This window comes from Cyprinodon variegatus, unplaced genomic scaffold, assembly GCF_000732505.1.
Source record: "Cyprinodon variegatus isolate N-32 unplaced genomic scaffold, C_variegatus-1.0 Scaffold1675, whole genome shotgun sequence".
NCBI classification, from domain to species: Eukaryota; Metazoa; Chordata; class Actinopteri; order Cyprinodontiformes; family Cyprinodontidae; genus Cyprinodon; species Cyprinodon variegatus.
In genome coordinates this window covers 26206-45970 of record NW_015152128.1, presented here as the reverse complement: position 1 = coordinate 45970, position 19765 = coordinate 26206, and the positions used below count along the sequence as shown (strand labels likewise).

Sequence of the window (19765 nt, the reverse complement as noted above, 5' to 3'; positions counted from 1 at the left end):
GCTCCTGCTGCTCAAAACGCGCTGCTCCTGCTGCTCAAAACACGCTGCGGGACATTTTGCTGCGCCTTGAGGCGCGTCAACCATTGACTTTGCATGTAAACTAGCTGCTCCTGCTGCCTCTGCTCCTTTTGGTGTGAAAGCAGCATCAGTCATCAATAACTTACTTCTCAACAGCAGAGCGTTTCTGGGACTTGCATTTGTAGTTGAGCGCCATCTTGGATTCCATCCCTGTATAAACTGCCACACCTGAAACAGCACAGAAGGTCCAGGTATATATCAACTTTGAGGCTCGTCCAACACACTATTCATTGAACAACGTTTGAAGTCATACAACAGACCAGAATGCATGCAGCATTAACAGATTATAGCATCTAATTTGCTACATAAAAGTAGTAAAGGCTAAACACAAACTTTTTCAGACAGGCTCTTAATTATTCATATAATTTCATATATTAATAATTATACATAATATTTGCATATATTACATTTGTACGTTTTTACTGGTTTGTCTGAAATAAAATTATTCAATAATTTAAACCACAGCCTGCAAATGCCTCTTGAACTTAAGAACTTTTAAGAACAGCTCTAAACTAACCTATATAAAGGGATACTTTCTGTACCAAAAAAAAAAAAAAAAAAACATCTCCATGATCCCTTCTTGGGCCAATTGTCTTTTTTTCCCCTTTTTCCTTTTATCTACTATTCTGACTCACCAAAAATCTCTTTGGTATTTTTCAGCCTTGCCCCTCGGAGCAGCAAGTTCTCTGGACCCAATGGTCTAAAGATAAAAGAAAAGTAAATTAAAAAAACAGGTACAAGGTAATTGTTTTGCAATCAGTGCATTTCTAATATCACTCCCCTTGATCTTTAATGTGGCCCAACTCTGCTAAAGGCTGGTTCACATGGCAAGATTTTTAAATTGTTCGGTGGTTTTCAAAATGAAAACCAACAGAGATGAAACATTCTTGGTGTGCGGTGTACAGCCACACGACAAGATCAACCTACCTCACACTAACAGTATTAATTCAGAAGATGGTGATATCAGAGGGGAAATCTCACAAACCTCTCTTAATCAAAAGTGAGTTAAAGTAAACAAACTATGCCAACGAGGAAGAAGCAATGAAGATGGTTGCTGGATTAATATTTCAATAGAAAAGATAAGACAAGGTATGGTTTAAAGGCGAGGAGACAGCACAAACAGGGGCTTTACATGCAACTGTAGTGGGTTGTGTTTGTTTTTTTGATGAAAAACTTTCTGATTGGCTTCACTCGACATTCATTTAGTTGCTTGCTCAGTTTTCCTTATGGAAAAAAATACAATAATATCAGGCCGAGACAATTCAAGATGTTGAATGACCCTAATTTGCAATCGGAGCAGTCCCGACATTCTTCTTAAAAAGAAGGAGAAAAAAAAAAAAAACACAGCAGGATTATTCCCCCCCCGATAACCAGGTTCCCCTCTTCTGAGAGTTTATAGATAATGGGATGATTGATGCAGAAATTGGCACAATCATCTTGCCATGTGAACCAAGCAAAAGCCAAACTCTGTGTCTCTTTAATGTCAAACGATGCATTCATTGTTAAACTTATGAAACTCAATATTTTACATCAGCGTAGTTAATGTTTTTATAGAACAAAACTTTTTCAAACTCAGGCTAACTAATTCATGCACTTCTAGTATTGGAGTGAGAATAAGGGGATAAACTTACCTGACGATCTCCTCTTCATGCTGAGTCACAGTTATACGTCCTACAAATCTGAAGGATAAAGAACCCTTTAAGGTCTGAGCAGGTACAGAAAACAAGACTAAACCAAGATCTTTTGAAACCCATAATAAAAAAAAAAAAAGCATTGTTTCAATCGAAAGATGGATACTATCACCCTGGCTATTTAAACAAACACTTGAAATAATATACTGCCAAAATTAATACAGAAATATATGAGTGAATGAATAACCGAATACATTTGAAACTCAATGAATAATTACAATAGGCCTTCGGGGCGCTTTGCTGCTTGGGCCTAAATACAGAAATAGATTAGATAAGCAAGCAAACTCTTTAATGTCTGTTCAAGTTTTTAGAATAATTGAATATGGATTCAAATAAGAATTGCAGTAAGCAGCAGTTTCTTACATTTTATCACAGTACAACCACATCAACAGGGTACCAGTATATTTATACTTCTTTTTATTAAACGTTTCTTCAATCAAACATAAGCACTGAGACTAAAAACCTCCTTTACAAAAAATGATTTAGACAGCAACACGATGAATGCAAATTGATAATTCAAATAGCACGTGGATTTATATTCACTAAACATATTGACTGAATATCAACAAAACAGTCAAATGAATGAATAAAAAAAAAAAAAAGAAGAACCGGAGGCAGAATACAATTTATAGATGGACCATTTCACAAGTAATTTAAATTTATATGAGAAGAGCTGCAACTACTGAGTCGTACAGAAAACACAGCAGTTCTCCTGGTGGGGGAGGGGTGAAAGCTACAGATATAAGCGTCTAGCTCCGTCAGACACTCCCACATAAGCACCAGTAAGGAAATAGGCCAGTGTTGATAATATGAAACCATCTAACCGTAGCAGCCGTTAGGTATTGGGTAAACATTATCTTCTTTTGTGTTTTCTTGCATTTTAGATTCTAAAACTGGTCTAAAACTGTCCACTCAACTTGTATTTTGATTTATATTTGTTAAATGATGTCAAAATCACCAAATATAATACCTGTATAGGTCGGCCTCTGGCTGTTGACACTCCACCACAGCCTGCAAGGCCTCTAGCTGGGACACTGACTGGCACACAGAAGTCTCTGGCACAGAAAAATGGGTCTACAAACAAAATGTTAAATGTTAATGAGGGAAAGTAGAAAGGCTTTTAAACAACTATACAACTATATAACAACTATATAACAGCTGAACTATGAAATGAATAAAGTTCCTGTTTTTGTGAAATAGAAAAATATATGACTTAGTAAAACAAACAAACAGAAAAAAACTCCACTGCTCACTTATAGTAAACTGCTTTGAGCACCTGTGTGCTAAAAAAGGAACACCGATTGTAAACATTTGATTAAACAAAAACTTTTATTAACCTTGGTAAGAAAAGTTAAGGTATAAATATTTCAATGTCAAGTTCCATGAGGTGGAACTCTGTTCACCTAAAGTGAATAATCAGTGCACTGCATTATGAGTCATGTTCCCCAGGCCTCATGATCACCTTAAATATAAAAAAAAGGAAGGTCAAAGTTAACTGCGTACTATTATCATATCTATCTAATCAACCGTAAAAAAAATCACAGGCCCATAATAACCACGTAATGGAAAGGTAAGAGAGGATCAAAGAACAAGTTTAAGAGGGTGATTAAAACATATTATAAGCTAAAGCTCTTCTGTAAACCGGAAGCATCCAATACTTCACAACGCTCTTGTTGTCCTAAGAGGAAACCTATTTATTTGAATAATACATGCACTTGAGAATTCAGAGGCAAACATGCAAAGATGTTAATTTGATTACAACGTAGTAACAAACCTTAAGGTTTGTCTCCCCATCAAGGCTGGCTGTGGTGATATGACAAGTACCGTCGACACGATCAGACGACAGCAAAATCAGATCAACTGGAAAAGTTTCATCCTTGGCAACACGAACAATATCCCCAACCTGAAAAGATGGAGGGGAGAAAACACAACAGGCTACAGTTAGTGCCGTCAAGGGTTAGGACAATGATTTCTGCTGGGCCTAGCTTTAGCTATTAGACAGCAGTAGTGCTATGAAATGAATGATCCGAAAAATGCTGGTAAATATACCAACAACCTACTAAGTTTCAATCCTGTTGCAGGAAATCTTAGGTTTTAAGATGAGAACGGAAAAAAGACAAGTTTTTAATTCAGCAACTCATCAGGCCTTAACATAGTTTAAAATAAGTATAACAGCTTGTAACATTTTTTCAAAAAAAAAAAACGTTTTTTTAGAAGATTAAAAGGAAATTTCCTTTTATACTAACCTTGTTGGGTATTATGGGTAAGAAACTAAAAGTTGCATCTTTATGACTTTACTGGAACAGACAAATTGAGCCACCTATGTGAAAATACTGCAAAACATTTAGTTGTTTTGGCAGAAAGTGATTGAACTGTGACTGTTTAAAGCCTCAGAACTTCATTTGCCTTTTAACTAAATCACACACAGATTATTTTGGTAACATCAAGTCACTTCCAAACAAGACAGTTATAATGTCAGTAAATGTTGACTTCAGAGGGCTTGGATGCACTTTACTGCTCATAGTTGAGAGCCATGCAATGGGATTAAACCCCCTGGATCAGTTAGAGTAGGGCTAATAGCAAAAGTGCTTCATGGTGCAAATGCCTTCTTTATTGTAGTTTAATAATTTATACTTTTATCTTTACAAAACAGCATTTGCTCAAAGAGCAGATTTTGGAACATAACTAAGGTTCATTGCGGGGCAGCTTTGGAATCTTACCCTGATGTTTTTGGATTTGGTCTTTACCAGACTTCCACTGCGAACCACAAACACTGGCGCTCCATTCACCTCATTGTCTGCCTTGTGTCTCAGCCAGTCCTCATAGCCCTGGGAGTACAAAAAAAAGTAAGTAAACTCTTTTAGATATTGCAGAGAACACACAGCTAATTTTATTTGGTTAAAAATGCACAACCATCTACATAATTAAAAAAAATATATAATTACTAAGGTTAGCCCGAAGAAACATCATTATGTACAGTTCAGTGGCATTTATGAACTCGTAATTGATACAATTTTACAAATAAAGTTAAGGGGATTTAATCATTTTAGTTGATCTTTCTTAGACAATTTAAACTTTATTTTGACATAGCACCAGGTTTTTGGTTCCACCCTTTTAGCTCGCATAAGAGGAAGCTATTGTGCTCTTGTATTCTCACCTGTTTAATAGCTGTAACTGTGATCACAAAGAAGAGAGGGAGCCCACTGGTGACTGGGGAAGTTGGAGTGTCTATCATTAACTGCAGAAAAAATACACATGAAGAGATGTCAAAAAAAAGCCATAGACCAGTGAGAGGCTACCATCAGAGTATGGGGGACGTAACCTTTCTAAGAGAAATGAGCTAGAAATACAGCAGAAGTAGTGGCTTGTGTGTCAAACAGGAAATCTCTGACAACTTCCCTCAAGTCTAAACTCTGATGACAAAGGTAGCATAAACACATTTTTCTGACCGTTTTTGAAAGAGATTCTCTTCACCCAATCACCTCATTTCTAAAGTTTAAAGATGACATAAGGGGACCATTCAATCTTTCCACAGTGGAAGGTTTAGATTTAAAAGTTGTCTGCACCAGCCACAAAAAAAGGTGCATTGCAAAAAAAAACAGGAAATGCACAGAGTGACTACATTGTAGGCTGTGAGCTAAACTCAAAGCATGTAGCTGTACATATATGGTTACTCAGAGGTAAACCAGAATCTCATAGGCGATTTCTATCAAAGCTTATGATATTTTTGAGGGACTTTGTGGTTTACCTTCTTACATTTTGTTATTATTTCATGGTTAGGTGTAAACAAATTTGTATTTGCTTAACTCAGGTGATACTTCAGTTATTACCATCTGAGAACATTCAGTTTGTGATTAAGCCATTTATAGGTCAATACAATCTTTTTTTTATTTATTTATTTTTTTTATTGATGACTTATATATTATGTTACTTGACATTAAAATAAACATACAAGAAGTAAATTAATTTGCTTATTTTTGCTGATGTTAACTCTTTTCCCCATATGTGCTGCTAATACACTTTAAATCGAACTGTGGTCCAATAAAAAATAATTCTATTTTGTTCTATGTATTACATCTTTTCTGAGATAAATATATTTCCAAATTGCAATGATTAAAAAAACAATATATTTAGTAAAAACTGCTCTCATTCACTCTTGAGAAGAAATAAAACCATAGACGTCCATATATTAAGCAAGAATTGATCAAATGAAATGGCACAGGGTAAAAGTACAGAACACTCTTGCTGAAATGTACTTCATACTTCGTACAAAAGCCTCTGTTGGTGTTGAAAACTTTAAGACTTTTTCCTGTACTGAGAAACTGATCAGATGGGATTGTTTAACAGGATTTAAGTTAGATGCCTGGCTGGGCTATTCTAGCACTTAGATTTTTTTTTATGTGACTAATTAAGAGATTCATTCTGTGTGTGTGTGTGGGATTATTGTCTTGTTTGAATGTATTTTATTCTTGAATATCCCGTTGGATAGTAGCCAATCCTCATCAAGAATATCTCAGTACATTTGTGTATTCATGCTTTTTTTTATTACATTAAATCTGCCGACAGCAACTGCTTAAAAAATAGCTTTGCATCATTATACTTCGACCCACCAACTACACTGTTGCTGTACTGTATGACTTTTAAAGTCATAGGGAAGCGGCTGTTCCAAAGGTTGCAGTTAGGAATTTCCTCGAGTGGTGCCCGACTTTACACAAGTGAATAATGTGAATGCGATTGGTCAGTTATAAAGGGGACGGGAATGTTGTGGCGGAAGGTTCGCAAACAAGTTTGGTTGTTGCCAATGTCTTGGAAGCATCTTGCTAACCAGTTAGCAACTTAGTGCAAGTAGGTTCCCAATGGGAAATTACATTGGGACCAAGTAGCACTTAGCAACAACACTATCAATAAGCACTATGGACAGCGGGAAAAATGCAAGAGAAGAGTTCTGTGTCGGAGGTCGTGGATGAGTCTCCTCTGTCATACATTTTTTTATTTAGTGGAGGAAAGTGGTGACGTGGTTGTTGTGGAAGAGGACGCCAGGTTGGCAAAGCTTGGTTTGGTGTAGAAGACTTACAGCCGTACATGTTTGAGCCCTTGCCTCGCAACGCTGCCAGTTCTGTTAGCTCTACTTGCCGAAGACACAGACGTCCATCCCCAAGAACACTGGGACAGAACTCATTGGTATAGTTAATTGATTCTTATTTCTTATTTTAACCGTTGCATATATTAGCTGCGACATATGAATCAAGATAATATGACTGAAAAAATGTGATTGACAGATGACCGTTGATATATGATTGGCCGAAATTAGGAGTACAAGCTGATGTATAACTAACTGGGCTGCATAGAATAACGGGGGGGAAAAAAACTAAGATTTTAAGACAGGACTTTTTTAAAAATAGAAATGTTCTATTTTTTTGGGACAATATGGTCTGATAAAGAGTACATTTATATACATTTTTAGGCCAGAATGATATGAAATTTAAATATGAATTCCCTAAAACTTTCTGGTCTCAACTGACATGACTATAGTCTCCCAATATTTAACACGCTTATATGAATTTTCTTCAACAAACTTTAAACTTGCTTCAACATGGATTGTTTTTAGCAAAGGAGTTTTGCATGGTGAATTATTAAATGTTTTTTAAACAATGACTTGCTCAAATAGAGAGCATGAGTGCCCTTGGAAATTTACTCTGAAGGAAATGAACATGACATTTATCTATTACCACTTAAAAAATGAAAACACCGAGAAAGATAAGAGTCACTTGGAGCTCAGTAACATGTTAAAGACCTGCAGCATCCAAAATTGGATATAGGAGATGTTGTCATAAAGTTTTTATGAATAAAGTTCTTGTGTAAAAGTAGACCACTGCAAAAAACAAAACAAATAAAATCATAACAGCCATTTTCAAGTTCAAGTGTTTATGCACTGCTTAAAGCAGGCAAACAAGAAAGCCATAGAATGGTTAAATACAAAGTAAAAAACAAGAGAAACAAAATCATAGGTAAGTTCAGACTATTTCATCCAGGAAGATTTCAGTAGTTTTTAGAAGCAATTTTTTTTTCTTTTATTATTTCTCTTAAAAAAAGAATTGTTCTCAAAAGTCAAGCAATGAATAAACCTACCTGCAACGACACCCTGGATCATTGGGCTGGGTGATAAACTGGATTTTTTTTCCATTATCGTCATTCACTACGATAACCGGTGACAATTTTCCCATGTCGGTAAAAGAAAAACTCAGTGATTGATTTGAGGTCATATCACCCAGGCCTACTGGATCTATTATTTATTTTTTTTTTCAGCTTTTATTGTGATTACACTGTCACAAGTACAGAGCAACAAAATTAACTCTCTGCATTTAACCCATCCCCTTGGGGAGCAGTGGGCTGCTATTGTGCAGCACCCTGGGAGCAGTGTGGGGTTAAGGGTCTTGCTCAGGGAACCAGAGTGGCAGTCTGTGGGAGTGGGGCCTGAACTCAGAACATCAGGATTTCAAGTTCTTTGCCCTAACCACTAGGCTGCCGCTGTTAAAATGTTGTGTTCCAGAAGTGACACAAAAGCTGACATTGAGTTTCAAAGAGCTCCTGACAGAGAAAGTTTATCTAAAAAGACTAAAAGCTGACCATGTCAGAAAATGTCACCTTCACAACCTCAAGACGAGAAAATAAGTGTCCCCACTGTGAAGAGATTTCAGAAAAAAATTGCTTCAAATTCACTGACAACTTAGGTGGGTGAAAAGAGAACCGTCACAGAAAAAGTCAAGCTGGTTCCTTTGGCTTCACTACACAGCCCCCAAAAAAATCAGGGCATGGCGGAAAAATCTGAAAGCCAAATCCACCTCCTGTGCAGGCTGACTGATGAATTCTGATGGAAAAACATTTCTGGATGGCTTTAACACACATTGCTAAATGTGTGTGTAATTTATTTTTTTCTATTTATAAAGGCAAACCACTCTACCTTTAGGTCTTTAAAAATAATGAGACATCCACTAATGCAGTAACAGATAGACACAGGTTTATAAATGAGGCAGGGAAGCTGAGGTCACACATGACTCACCACCAGCTGACTGAGAAAAACATGAACCCGCACAACTGACTTCTTTATCTGCGCCTGTGTGTCACATTACCTGCACAAGGAAGATGATGAGAAAATAGAAGTTTGCTATCCGCCGGAATTGCTCAAACAGATTCTTAGGGACAAAATTCCAAACCGTGTACTGAAAGAGAAAAAAAATTAAAGGTTTACAGATCTTGGAAAGTGGCACAATACATGTTTTTCCAAATTACTAAAGCAGAGTGGTCAACGTTATTTTCACAGGCATATTGTAACAGTGTATAAATTAGGACAGAGGTACAATTCTTTATAATTTTATATAGATTGCAAAATTTTTATTATAGTCCTCAACACTCTATCAACACATGATCCTTTATACCAGTCACACTGCACACAAATTCAGTTTACAAAATGTTGACAAAAATAAGCTTTGGAATTTAGATTTTCCCTCCATCATCTTTACGAGCCATAGCTGCTGTCACTGCTTAGCCAAAAGGATATCATTAGCTTTAACACCAACTGTCTTAAATCAACTTATACTGGATAGCAAGCCACAAAAATATATATTTTTTAAATCAGCTAAAAAAAATCCAAAAACAGTTAAAATAAGCATGATTATCAGGGATGCACGATATAATCGGCCCCCTATCGGTATCGGCCTGTATCGGCCTTAAAACTGAATATCGGACATCGGCCACCCAACCGATATTTAACCCGATATTTGATCAGCTTCTGAGTTTCTAAAGTCTAAAAAATTAAATAAAATAAAATACTACTTCTTCTTCCTCAAAAACTTCTTTTTTACCGACTTAAAAACTTCTAAAGACGAGGGGAAAAATATTGCTACATTAAAATATCACAATATCTTCATATGCTGATATATTGCCATTTAAAAACACCATATCAATCTCTTTTACTAATGAAATATTGCTATATGTCATCGTTATGCTACGAAATCCCCCGAAAATTCACAAAAGTTTGCCATATTTTTATATGTTGATATATTGACGCGGTATCGATCTATTTTACTAACAAAATCTCACAAGAATTTGCAAAATATCACGAGAGTTTGTAACAGAACGATGAAATTTCACGAGAATTTGAAAGTAAAATAGATCGATACCGCGTTTTTAAAAATCAATTTGATATCAGCATATGAAAATATATTTGAGTATATTATTTTTCAAAGTGTCAGAAATGGATAACAAAACTGCTATTTTCAATGACTACTTATTTTTGTCCAGCTTTAACATCGGTATCGATATCGGTTATCGGCTACATGAGTTTTAAAATATCGGCATATCGGATATCGGCCAAAATCCCAATATCGTGCATCCCTAATGATTAGGCAACTGTGACTCAGTTAAGAGAGTAGTGGTCTTGCATTCTGAGAGTTGTGGGTTTCAGCTACCATCTGCCACATGTCGATTCGCCCCCAGGCAAGGCATTAACCTCAGGTTACCTACTGATCTCAGTTTCTGTGTGTGTTTTTTAGTGCAAATGTGGCTTTAGTGCTGGGAGCGGTTGATTTGACAAGAAAATCATCCGATAAATTCACATTTAAGTGAATTAGGTAATGACACATCTAAATGAGCACCAAGGCAACTGACCGTAGTAACACTTATTAGACTGGTGACAGTACATTTTAGATTTACATATGATCAAAGGAATTCAACAATTCACCTTTTCATTTCAAATTTTTATCAAAGACCCACCAGCATTTCTCTATATTCAAATTTTGTTACATATATGGCCCAAAATAAAATAAAGTTTTAATAAATGTTTTTCACTTTGTCATCTTCACACAGCCAGTAAAAGCATTTCTAGTGAACTTGTACAGATAACACAAATATATTAGTTCAAAATGCTTATTTCATTAGGCATGTATGACTGGAACACCTTTTAGTACCTTGGATGAGATGATTCTGTTGTCTGCAAAGCGCTGTGGTATGTAATGGCCATGCTGGGGGAAACGGTTTGCTACATAAACCGTCCGGGTGTCACTCTGATGGGGAGGGTCAAAGCCCTAAGAAAAGAAAGATAGCAACATATAGAGAAGGAGGAAAAAGAGAAGATAGGGAGGAGAAAATAGGTTACTTCTGTTGCGCTTAAAACGTAGCCTTATAGATATTAAATACCAGTCAACAATCAGAATTATTTCTATAAGTAAAATGATAGCACTGTGTAATGGGTTTATAAATAGCTACATACAATTTTTTTTAATAATTTAAGAATTACCCAAAAGGAAGACTTTAAAGCTTTAAAGCAGAAACCAAAACTATAAATAAATAGTAGGAACATTATGGCAACACTCAAACCAGCATAGGTTAGCTTTTCTCAGTTCTTATAATGGATCATTGACTGAAGTCACTTAGTCCAACAATGAAGGTTGCATAAATCTGTCATAAAAAAGGCTGATTAAACCTTTAATACTACAAATAGTAGTTGAAAGCTGAAAAGGAATAGCTTTAACACGATGTCAAAAAGCTTTCTAACAACCTTTTTATAAAAGCACTACAGACTTACATGTATGACAAACAATGTTGTTAGTTCCAAGGAAGAATATATCTTAATATTGCCAATGATTAAAACTTTTGGCAGAAAGAACAGTTGCTATGCAAATTCAAAGCAAGAAAAGCTTAATCTTTAAATAGAGAATAAATAGAAGACACTGAGATAAGAAGACTGCATCTGAATGCAACATCAGTAGGGCAGCTGTTGAGCTCCCAACACAGATCACCAAGCTATCATGTAAGAATTAAACAATGAGGAGCTGCGCTTTACACGGTTATAATGTACGCTACAGAATATACAACACCATGAAACGTGGTGGAGCTTCTCCCACAGAGTGCACTACAAATCGTGAAATGCAAAGCTTCGAGGAGGAACAACACTCCACTTCACGTCATGCTGTTCTATACTCCGTGTCGTCAATTAAAACCTTGTTATACACAGCTCCTTATTTGATCCGCGTATAGTATGGTCCTACAGAATAAACATTTTTAAGACCAATGTTTACTTGATTTACTAAACCTCTATAAACCTCCATATCTAGACACAGACTTAGCAAGATGTTATTTAATTACAGAGTCCTAGCTTGGATATGAACAACATGACTTGGTAACTGCAACGCAATAAGCGAGATTGGCTAACTATGAGCAAATTGCCATATCATTCGTCTTTCAACACAAGTATCTTAGCAAACATGTAGTTGTAATGAATTATTCTAAGAAAGATGCGGTCTTGCAGAATTATAGGAACCACTTTGTTTGAAGCAGCAAGCTGCAAACTGAACATTCAGTTTCTTCTGTGTTAAAATGTTACCCTTATGATACTTCCCTAAAGAAGATTGAATAGATGTATTACTACTTTTTTGAACCTTACTGTTCAAATGACAAAAAACATACAAACTTCCATAAAAATCATAGAATTTGCTAACACTTAAAAAAAAAAAAAAAAAACATAGAAAGGAATCACTGCTTGAAGTACGAGACCACTTGGAGATCAAATATTTCCCTAATGCAAAGAAAAACAACAACAAAAAAACAAGACAGTATCAATGACATCCAGCAGTTAGCCTTACTTTCCTGTTAAATTCTTTTTTTTTTTAAATACAACTACCATTCATTTAGGATCTATATGGCTATAGCACATTTTAAGCCACTTGATAGTAGATTAAATAGGAAAGCTTATCGAAACATTTGAACAATCTTACAGAAAGGTTCCAATGAGGCCACATTATTGAGAACCTTCTGCAGCTTTTCAGTCCCAGCACATCTTTGCTAAAAGCATAAGTTTCAATTAAACTTTGTTATTGCTCATTATTAGGGGACAAGGTATAGGTATGGGATGATATAATGAGATGTTTATTTTATATTTTTCTTGCAAGTCATGCAGAACATTTACAAACATCATTCTTCACCTTACTAATATTTTAACACCAGTTTACCAACATATTCAACTATCATCTTTGCTGCAGGGCTTAAAATTAGACTCAGGTCTTGTCCTCCCAAAATATATTTTCCTTTTCATGTTTTTCCAAATAAAAAAAAAATGTTTCAAACATCACTGGTTACTTTACTTTAAGCTTCATTACTTCAACATTTCTCAAAGTACCTGTTTGGTTTTTAAGGATTAATATTATGCTACTTTCACAAGACAAAAGAAACTTCTGCACCTAGTTAATATGCATTATTGCTATCATTTATATGCTTTAGAGTAAGTGTGGTACAGATAAAGATGTCTAAGCAGTGCATTCTAAATAGAACATTCAGCCTGTCCATTTGAAGACATTTGCTGTCTCCTGCTCTTGTTTGACATTCTGCCTTGGAAAAACACCTAAAGGTTAGCTATGAAACAAAACCCACATCATACCTTTAAATTCCTCATTATACAGCATTTCCCCTTCTAATACCCAAGAGGAGTGGCTTCCTCCTACCAATCTGTACGATTTTTATGTTCAATTTATGATTCTCTTAGTGGAAAACACTAACATCAAGTTACTAACTAGCCAGCAGAATCAATGATAAATAAATTAAAGTAAGATTGTATAAGCACCTGATCAGATAAAAAAGATCAATCTCTTTAATCTTTGCCTGTTAAGAAGTGTTGTGCATCTGCATTCAACAAAATGCATCTAAAAAGATGGGGGCTCTATGTGCTTAAAAACGTTAAGTTCCATACTTAAGGTTGTTAAACTTTCCAGAATTGACAAAGGTTCCTGGATAAGTGCTCAATCCCCCCCAAATGGCTTCTTGGCTGTTTCATTACAAAGCAGCCATAAAACAGACTACATTTAAAGCCTGCTTTTAGACTGGATAAGTTTGAAGCCATACCCCATGGCATCTCAGTCATGAAAGGCCTATTTGCATAACTGGATACACACTGGCATGTTTGTGCATGCAACCCAGCACAACCTTCTTCTTTCTTCTTTGCCTGGGTGTCACATCTAGCACGCCACCCACTGGTGAGGCATAAGTTCACAGCGGCTTTTACAGCTGCATTGGCTTTAGGCTGTTTTCGTCATTTGCTGTGCTGATCCTTACTCTCCTTGATTTCGGTTGTAGTTGCCCTGAGCCCTGATGAAAAAGCTGTGCAAATTGAAACTGAGTAATCATTGGTTGGTTGCCTATCTTAGGTGCAAGATAATCACCTGAAGACAAAGTTTACACAATTAAAGAAAGCAAAATGAAAATTTAGAAAATGCAAAAGTGACTGGGCCTGTATCACTCCTTTCCAGGACATCACAAAATTCAGCACAGAGGATTTAAACTAACCTAAAAGGCTAATGATAGCTTCGCTTACCTCATTTCAACTGAAATCTAAAGACAGTGATGTATTATTGCTCAATGGATCATGGATCCTCTGAGAAGAAAAACATTAAATTTTAAATGAGGCCATTTATTCAAACTCTCAATTTCAGCTGTTCTTTTTGAGCAATCAATGCTTCTTTAAAAAACAATCATCTTTTCTTTCAAAAGAAACATTTTTCTTTTGTTATTCATTTTAAAAGATATTTCAAAGTCAGAGTGCTGGTGTATAAACGGGAGCTCCATATTTATGTTGTTGCTTCCTTTCATCCCACCCCCCCACATAAACAGGCCAAAAGGTGCTTATTGCACTTAATTGGTCCAAAGCTTTGCAGCAAGACTTCCCCTTGTTTTACTGCTATTGCACTAACTAGCTGTGCATTTCAGAACTCACTTCTCATGTTAACTTTCAGGACCCTGCATGGTCAAAACCTTTGCTACATACCAAATTGTTGAAGCCACATGTAATGAACCAACGTGAGCCCTTTGGTCCTTAAACCAACATCTAGTACAAATCCAAATGATTTATCCTGAGTGTTTTCATCATGTTTTAATACTTTTAGATTCTATGTTTTATCTTTCAGAATCTAAAATGTAAAAGTTACTATGTAAAAAAACTTAACTTTAGTGCAATGTTTATTCCCCCCCAAAAGAAATAAAAAAAAAACAATGTCATATCAAAATATAAAAAAAATAAAACAAAAAAAGAAACATCATTGGCATATCAGATATATATTTTGTATTTCTTAATGATATAACAAGCTTTAAATACTTATAATGCCACATTTTTTTATAACTTAATCTTATTAACCTTTAAATAATCTTGCTGAAGTGACTGTCAACAAGTTACAGAAAGATTTTTTATGAATTCTCCACTATATTAATTCTCAAGTTAGTTAGAAACAAATACCAAACTGCAAAAAAATATTGGCTTTCTTAATTCACTAAATAACATACTAAAGACAGTCTGTATAAATGAAAATTTTGCACAGCAGATTAATTCGAAGTTTAAACTCACAGACATGTGTGGCTAAATTATCTATTGAATGTAGACAAGTTAAGACCTTTAACCTTTTTCTGCAGACTCTAAAGCCCACATCAATTTTAAGACAGAAATATAATTACTCCCTGCCTTAAGCCTACAAGTCCCATGGTGCCTTGGTGGAGACATGTCCATGAAGAATAAAAAGAAAAACAACCAAAGCCATACTCTGAATTACAGTAAGACCAATGTGAAACAATACAGCAGAGTTTTGTGCATTAAAAGTGTCAAAACAAGGGAACAGCTACATTAAAAAAAAAAACAGATCATCCGTAAGAACACATGCTGCTTTAGACCCTATAAATGATAACCGCTGCAAAAGCCTCAGTAACACTGATAAACAGATATCCAACATATGGTGGGTAAATAATAGCCAGGAGGAAAAAAGCTGCCTTTACTGAAAGCACCTTACACATCCATGGTGATATGAGATTATTTTTCAGCTGTTTTATTGCTTTCTGTCAGCAGATTATTAGATCTTTTTATGAAAATTTCTGTATGTCCTGCAAGAAACTCCAAATATAGACAACACCGTGCAGAGGATGTGCAAGTACAGGTAAGTCAAATAAAGTTTACCAATTTCCTCCCCTTTTCTCACTCTTTATTCAAAGCTATAGATTTCCACACTAACCTGTAAGCATCTAAGGGCAGTGTTCAGCATCTCACATGCAGGAATAATGAAATAAAATTAATCAGAAAAGCATGCCGTTCTCAGTTTCAACAGATGCCCGTTACGCAAGATATGATTGCGGACGGTTCTTTATGGTGTAAATGCAGAAGTACTAGCATGATATCACCTCTGCTTATGTAGGAAGTCCAACATTAAGAGACAATAGAGCCGCAACTCTTGCATCTCTCTCCTCCTTTCTGAGTTTTCTAAGAGAAACTGAAGGAGAGGGAATAAGCAGTAGTGCATTACCTCCCAGCGTTATCATGGCCTGACAGATTGCCTCTGACAACCCTTTTAATTAGGCCAGGTGTGCTAAGATGCAATTTAATTGCACTTTTAATTAACTAGGCAGGTCAGTTCTATGCGAGGGGTTACAGTAGTTTGGCTATCTCAAATTAAGAGGAAACTCTCTGATCAAACAATGGCCAAGGATTAACCTTTAAAAGCAGAAGAAAAACTTTAAGAAATTGAAACAGAGAGTCTTAAGAGTCCATTCATCTCCATTCCAATTGTAAGGGCAGGAAGTAGTAAGTGATTAACAACAGGGAGTTTAAAAAAAATGTTTACTCTGACATCATAGTTTAAGAACGAGTTAGTAAGCTCACACATTCACACAGATCTGCAATAGCATCACAATTCATTTACTAGATAGTAAGTGTCAATAGAGACCTGTAACAAGAGGCTGCAACAAGCATGGAGACCTAAAACTAAAAACTGCAAGCTGTACTGCATTTCATGAGCAAAACTCTGTTAATCTATTATTAAAGAATAACTCACAGATCAGAGCAGCAACACTGGTCCTATGTTTCTGTAGTACAGACAATTGCTGCATTTTGCCTAAATATCTAGGAGAATTTTGGATTCTTCTTTGATTACTTTAATCAAATGCTAAATTATCAGGGTAGCTAAAACCAATAGGCTTGTTAATGGCATTTGTATTTCAACCTTTTAACTGTATTGTCCCTTCACACAAAGCTTTTTATCTGCTATATTGTTTTGTAATTTCAGGTCAGAGTCCAATAAGCTTCACTGTAAACTGGCAGTAATTAATAATACCAGACTTTAGGCTTTTAAAAACACCAACATTTTATCAATAATTCATAAGTCATTAAGTGTTTGTAGACAGCTTATCTTATAATAATCAATTGAAAATGTTGCCAACATATTAAAAACAACATATTAAGTACATTATATCTTAGAGGACAAAGTAGTTTTTCATATCAGATTAGTAATCTTGAAATCTCAATAAGGCCACTGAACTTAAAAATGCAACCATATTAACTGCCTCCATACTTTTTGCTTTGGCAAATCTGAACAAACTTAATAATAACAACAATTTTATAGAATGTGATAAAAGAAGTTTTCAGTAATAATAACTTAGCTGATTATATATCCATTTCGCATAATTATGAGACAGTATCTCTTAATTATAACGTAGCTGTAACATAATTATGACTTGTAACATGATCTGTGAATCTGGGCTTTTTTTTTCTGTCTTGCTGGTAAATTAATAATGATTTATTGGCATTACTGCTAGGACTTATTTAAAAAAAAAACTGCTTTCCATTTGCTAATGTGCATAGAAATGTGAAAAATTCAAACCAATTATGTAACCAGAGGAAGAATTCAACTACTTATCTATTTACTCACTGCCTAGGACAAAGCCAGGGGACAAAAGCTCACTGTGGTGAAAAATACATTGTCTGAATGTTTTGAATACTTTATTTTTCTTTACAATCAGCCCGTCACACTTCATGCTGTATTTTGAACCTTAAAACATACCATTTTTGAAGGTCTTATTTTTTTTCCTATTGTCTTAATATAATTAAAACAAAGGTTTTCAACATAATGGCAACAATGACTATTATAAATGATGTAATAGAAATAAATGACTGATCACAAATGATCTGAGGGCTCCTTAACCTTGCTAATCTTTGCTGTTTCTGCATACAACAGTTCTTTAATAAAAATAATCACTTAAATATTTAGTATGCATTTATGTACACTTGTTTGGCATTTGTCATATTTTCAATAAGTTTCACTTCTCTGCACATTAATAGCTTTATATAGTAGTGAAGCTGTTTAGCTAGTCAGGGAGTTATGTTAAAGTTCTTCTGTTATCAATTAAAACTTTTTTTTATTCTACTTGCATTATTTTGAAACCTTCAAATGTGAAGGTTTCTTGCATTTTTTGATCTAAATAGATCTTTATACTTTTTAAATTTCGCGTAATGCACTAAAAAATATGCAACGCTATTGACATCTTTATTATGTTTCACGAGTGGCGGAAATTGACTTAAACTAAACCAGATAGAGAATAATAGAAAATGTTTGCTTTTTTTGTTTAAATATCTGTTTTGTTTTTTAGATATTTGTTGTTTTAAACAATCAATTTATATCAATTTATCGAATTATAACCAAGCAAAGCTTATCGATTATATATTTTAGTCGCTATATGTGCTTAGTGTTGACACAACGAAGGCTATTCAATTTTAGAAGCTACAAAAAGAAACCGTTATTTCCAATTATATGCAGGAAAAAACTATTTCTGAACATAAATATTATTTCAATATGTAAGCCTGTCGAGTAAAACAGTTTTTGTTATTATATTAAAAGTTTGATATGAGTTGGTGACTATGTCTAACTTTTCCGTTGTAAGCAATGTAGTTTGTTAGTTTTCCCAAAGATTCCAGTCCAAACTAGATTTTAATTAGAGTAAGTTTATTTATAGCTGTTTAAACTGACTCTTGACCGTTGTTCAGTTTTAACAGACAAGCTACCAACTATCAGTTAGCCGAAAGCTACATGCTAGCTAACCTAACGTCTACCTGACAGACGACGAAAATGTTTTCAATACATCGACACCAAACACCAACGGCTAAGTTAGCTTGCTAAATTCAGCCAAATAAAGTTCTTACATCTTTCAACAAACTAAGGCTCGTGTTCAATTTGGGGAAATGATGAAAACTGGTTTTAATACAAGGCATCGAAAGCAGTTTTACCAGCTGCTGTCGTATCCACCGCAGCATCTTGACAGGATACGCTCCGAAAGGCAACACAAGGCGTTAGCCCTATGCTAGCTCAAGCTACTCCAACGAACCGCAGTATATCCTCCGAGGGGACAGCTCTTCTTGGTCGCATTGCGTGGCTCATTCATACAATGCGACTCGTCATGAAGAAGCGCTTCAAAACGCCCCCATTTCCCAGTGATAATGTCGGACAGATGAGCAGAAGTAAAAGTGACGAAGGTGGCCACGGAGAGTCCCAGTGAGCTCCGCTGCTACATCTCTCGGCTTTGCCACGATCACTTTACACGCACACACGCCCACTGTCACACACGAACTTAGGTGCACAGACTGGCTGCTCTCCCTGCAGCCTTTCAACGCCCCCTGTCTATTCACAACACATAGAAAAATATCTATTTTTTAATGCTCACATTGATTATGTGGAATTTAAAGAAAATGTGTTAAATAGCATTATAAACAAAAGTATGAAGTTTTTTTCTGTTTTTTTCATCTTACTTAGTGACTTCACAGCATTGAGCTATTTACAGAAATTGCCCTTGCAAGAATAGAATAGAATAGAATAGACTAGAATAGAATAGAATAGAATAGAATAGAAAAGAATAGAGTAGAACAGAATAAATAGAGTAGAGTAGAATAGAATAGAGTAGAATAGAAGAGAGTAGAATAGACTAGAATAGAGTTGAATAGAATGGAGTAGAATTGAATAAAACAGAGTAGAATAGAACAGAGTAGAATAGAATAAAGTAGAATCTTTAGCCCAATATTCCCAAGGGACCAAACTCACATGTGTCAGAATTAAAATGAAAGACTAAGGGAAGCATACATATACACATTATGGAGGACCACTCCTGCCACAATTAAAATTTAATAAATAAATTACTCATACATAGAT

At 35.3% G+C, this 19765-nt stretch overlaps 1 protein-coding gene across 1 annotated transcript in view; it reads right to left on the bottom strand.

Annotated features, from left to right (window-relative positions):
- The window catches only part of atp11b (ATPase, class VI, type 11B), a 44044-nt gene extending 24889 nt beyond the window's left edge, over positions 1-19155 (bottom strand). The window contains 10 exon segments of the mRNA XM_015404246.1: positions 165-246; positions 714-778; positions 1710-1757; positions 2740-2843; positions 3544-3672; positions 4490-4597; positions 4927-5007; positions 8900-8989; positions 10736-10852; positions 18850-19155. Of these exon segments, the coding sequence (XP_015259732.1) occupies positions 165-246; positions 714-778; positions 1710-1757; positions 2740-2843; positions 3544-3672; positions 4490-4597; positions 4927-5007; positions 8900-8989; positions 10736-10852; positions 18850-18876 (851 nt within the window). The 5' untranslated portion in view covers positions 18877-19155.
- Between the last annotated feature and the right edge of the window lie 610 nt (positions 19156-19765).